Source organism: Calidris pugnax, unplaced genomic scaffold (assembly GCF_001431845.1).
Source record: "Calidris pugnax isolate Ruff unplaced genomic scaffold, ASM143184v1 scaffold39, whole genome shotgun sequence".
NCBI lineage: Eukaryota > Metazoa > Chordata > Aves > Charadriiformes > Scolopacidae > Calidris > Calidris pugnax.
Window position 1 is genome coordinate 2,987,740 of NW_015090828.1, and position 4,477 is coordinate 2,992,216.

Below are 4,477 nucleotides of genomic sequence, written 5' to 3' on the forward strand. Positions count from 1 at the left end.
AGAGACAGCAAAGCGGAAAGAATGGCTGCCAAGTAGAGGATACAGGACACAAATAAAGCTGCTAAGATGAGATGAAATATGAACTAATAATGATTTATTCCAAATACCACTGGGGTTACAGAGTGAATCACTTAGAGATATTCAGGTGAAATGAATTCTGTAGGCTTCCCCTGAATGATTTTTCTAGTCTCAGTAGAGGTGAAGGGAAGGCAAAGCTGTCAGTTACACAGGGAGTACACACAAGAGTTTTGAAGTGCTCCCAAACAAATTCTCCCTAATTAATATGTGGTTTTCTAAGTAGACGAGCACAAACAGCTGTAGTTCTTTTTATAGATTCAAACTAATCTCTAGTACATGTTGGAGTTGAAGGATATAGAGAACAACATGCGGTGCATTCGTAAGGCTTTTCTAGCCATGGAAGTATTCTTTTTATACCCTCTAAAAGTGGAAGGGAATGCAGAAGAGTGCAGAGTATAGTCTTCTAGGATAGTACTTGGGAACAAAATCATGACAAGAACAAAGGGTCTAGCTCTTAGGGACACATACCATGCACTTCTTAGTAACACATGAAAAACGTGTGTGAGTTTTGGCCTATTTTCTTGACAGGTTCAGCCTTTTGTGACCCATATGAAACGGGCAACATTCGCTAGTATTTGTTCCCAGTTTTCACTAGTGTGAATAGCCTTCATGACAAAGGATGGGAAGAATTACATGGTTCGTATTTTAAAATAATTTTAAAAACCTAAGCAATAAGTCATAATAAAATTTCTTAGACTTGATGAATATCTTTGAACATACTTCCTTTTTGAAGATTATATGATTTCTCCCTTCCTTCTCCTTATTGCTAGCTGCATATATTATCAGTTTAATATTGTTCTCTGCCTGGAGACAATATCCGGTTGTGGTAGGTGAAGGGAGGAACTGTAATAGCTCCTTTCCATCTCTGTTCTATTAAAATGCTAAAGTGGGGATGGTGTGGATTCCACACATCTCTAGAACAACTGTTTTTGGAGAACTAACCTTTCTCCTCCCAAGATCTACTTAAAAAAAGCACATCTAAAGGTAAACCACTTTGAAGCATTAGAAGGCAGATGTACTGACTTACCCATAAGACACCTCAGTATAAACATTGCTGTGAATTCTGCATTCTTCTCATAAAACCTGCTAAAGGAAACTCAGGAGGAGTTTCCTAATACTCTTCTATAGCTCTGGGGAGGTTAGCTAAGAGTGGGTTAAATGCATCTCTTAAGTGACAGTTGGAAAAAGAAACTAAGTATAGAAAGGACCATAGCCTCCTCCTCAATGTTATTCCCTTTTCTTGCTCCAGAATCTCAGAAATTAAAATATAGATCTGAGACTTCAAATTACTGCCCAAGTGCATTGTCTTTCAAATGGATTGTAGAAGAAAATGAGGGCAAATGTGTTATTAACGATGGAAGGGAGCACTGACACTGTGATTTTCATTTGGTTGAGGAAGTTCACAATAATGGAGAAACCATCTTCAGGAAGTAATGTACATTTTTCCCCAAATCTCTCAGCTTTAGCTCTATAATAGCTTTGAAGTTAAACTACACTAAGTGAACAAAGGCCAGCTTTGAATTTCATACTTCCCTTTCCTCTCAAGTTAATCCTAGGAGGCTTGTAGGTAAGATCCCTGCAGTGGTGGAATATACCTGAGCAGAGTAAAATCCAAATAGAAGAAATCATTTCATGAGCTGCATAAAGAAGAGATAATAAAATTACAACATGACTCAGATCAAGTAGTGAACCACTGGAGAGAGTTCTCATGCTGAAAAGCTTACTCCCCTTGCTTTTATCCTTGCTTGTCTTGTGTTGTGTCTTTGTAGGAGCATTTCTGAACAATGTAGGAAGGTATTCTGGATTCAGCTGGTCCATAGTTGTTCCGGAGGTATTGGCTAAGGTGACATTCTGGCTTGCCCCACTCACTTAGCTGTTGGACTTCTTGTTATGCTTATGGCTGTTGATCTTAGGGTACAGGAAACCAGAGTTGTATCCAGAAGGCAGCGTTACTCCTTGGACATTGCTGTATGTTATTGTAATGCTGGGTATCTGGGCTGCAGAATGTCTGTGGTGAGACTCTTTTCTTTGTCCAACACCTTTCAGGCTTTCATCTTTCTAAAGGATGCAAGGATTTAAAAGAAATGGAGAACACAAACATCTACAAGGAGATCAGGTTGCATCATCTATGAAAAAGTGGGATACACTTAGATAAGCACTTTGCCGATCCCCACAACTAACTCAAAAACAAACTTAAAGGATAGAGGAAAAAGTAGACCTGAACATTTTTTTAATATTTCATGGGTAACTTAGGAGAAAAAAAAACCCCTGTTAAACAAGCTAATGTACTAAAGCACAGACTTTGCATTTGCTACTTAAGAGCTGGTATACTTTGATGAAAGTCCAGGCTAATGGTGGCACATTTGACTATGAACAAAAGTGCAATGAATATGCCCAGACTGTCTATGAATTCAATGAAGTAAGGAGTCGCCCCATAAAGAGAGACTAATTAGGTTGATTTGGGCTAGAGGTAATGTAAAATGTAGTGGTAATAGCATCGATAGTTTGAAGGGGGAAGCAAACTAGAGAATCAAGTGAAGAAGGGAATTGAGGGAAAGCTTAATTAGCATTTTTTGACAATAACAATGTTCGCTGTCACTTGCACAGGACCAAAAAATGAATGTGAGGATGAGGCTAGCAATAGCTCATAAGGATCACTACTAACAATAAAGAGATAATTTAAGCTGTTTATATTAGATTGGGGTCAATACTGCAAAGATAGAACTGGCTTATTTTCACTTGCCAACTCTTTTTTCTTATTTCCCTGTCTGTCAAGAATTCAGGCAAGTTGATTTACTCATGGCAGATGTCAAAAAATTTTTATCAGTATGTTGCAGCTTTGTTACATGGAAGAAGAAACAGACACTAGCACAACATCTTACTGAATAGGTGATATGTTTCAAAACCTACCGTGATTTCCTCCAAGTTGCATTTTTTAGATGTTTGGTGCTACCCAAAACAGAGAACATTAAATAGTTAATGATGTCACTTTGTACAGCAGTACTTCCCACAAGACTGTGGCTGTCTTAGAGGTACAGCCATTGGAATGGCAATCTCAACTTACTGTGTATATTATTTGTATAAAGATGGCATAAAATTAATGCTTGCTGCTCCACTAAGAAAATCACAGACCTCATCAGAGGAGCTACTGAATTCAAGAAAATATTCAAGTTTCTTGAAGAAGTTGGACTTAAGGAGAACTCTGTAGTACATGTGTTGTCCTTCTGCTTAGTTTCAGGAATGATCTACCCTTTGTGGTCCTGTTTTCTATATGCTGCTATGAGCATTGTGGGATTTTTGCATCTCAAAAGAGAACTTAATTTGTGCTGAGAGACTGGGATTGTCATTAGTTTTTGTTCCCTTGGTTAGTTAGATCCATGCCTAATATTAAAATAATAATTCTTACGGTAGGTGTAGCAGTGTACTCTGTCACATTCAATTCTACCATGGATATGTCATCAGCATCTACAGGTGTCTGAAAAATGAACACAGATAAGAAAGACATAAATTAGGTACAGGTGTGTCACAATATTTTACATACATGAAATGCAAAGTATAGGAAAAAGAAAAAAAGGGGGACAGCAGAGGACTGACTGAAAAGTAGTGATACGCTAAAAATAGCTGTGTTTTGTACCCCTCACCATATGTGTTCATTTGATATCAAATGGTGAGACAACAGAAAGATTGACCAAGTAATTTGGATAGTGAAATACAAATATTACTGAATACATACTTCAAACTGAACACAAGACAACATACCATTCAGATGCTAAATTCACTTAAACAGCACCATTGCTTGTCAGAAATGCAACAAAGACAGCTGAATAATGAACCAGGGTGGAAATAAAAAGCTGATGACCTTTTACAGCCTCTTAAGTCATTACTCATTGTGTTAACTCATAGGTTATCTCTATCTTCTTGGCAGGATCCTTCATGATTAATCATGGTAAAATGCGCATATTTGTTAACCTACCAGCTGTCAGAGAATCTAGATATTAAACAGTTCTATTACCTTCTCACCAATCCCAGAATCACGGCTCTTCAGTTTAGGTTTGGCTCTTATGTCACTAGTTTGAGTTGTGTCTTTACCCGTATCATAGGAAATCTGTCTGCTAGCAAGTCTGGAGAACGTACTGGGGGTATCAGTTTCTGTGTCAGTACAGCCCTAAAATGAATGCAGCAAAAACAATCACTTTAGCTTCCTTAGACTTCTGTCCAGTTTGCCCCCTGAGAATCAGTTTTACCTAGACAGAAATCATAAAAGAGAGACATTGTATAAAAGACTTTTCAAAAAAGTTATGCCATGTATGACTTCATAAAATCTTTACTTATAAGGGTACACACAAAATTATCAAGTCTGTTGATTCTAAAATTCAGCTTCTTTCCCCCCCCCCCCCCC

General features: G+C 37.8%; 1 protein-coding gene across 4 annotated transcripts in view; it reads right to left on the reverse strand.

Annotated features, from left to right (window-relative positions):
* Positions 1–4,477, reverse strand: part of OPN4 (opsin 4) — a 32,246-nt gene continuing 27,769 nt past the window's right edge. For all 4 annotated transcript variants that reach the window (XM_014940379.1, XM_014940378.1, XM_014940376.1 and 1 more), the window contains 3 exons: positions 4,091–4,243; positions 3,485–3,553; positions 1–2,136 (listed from right to left, as the gene is read on the reverse strand). In XM_014940379.1, the coding sequence (XP_014795865.1) occupies positions 1,948–2,136; positions 3,485–3,553; positions 4,091–4,243 (411 nt within the window). In that variant the 3' untranslated portion in view covers positions 1–1,947. The remainder of the gene's footprint in view (positions 2,137–3,484; positions 3,554–4,090; positions 4,244–4,477) is intronic.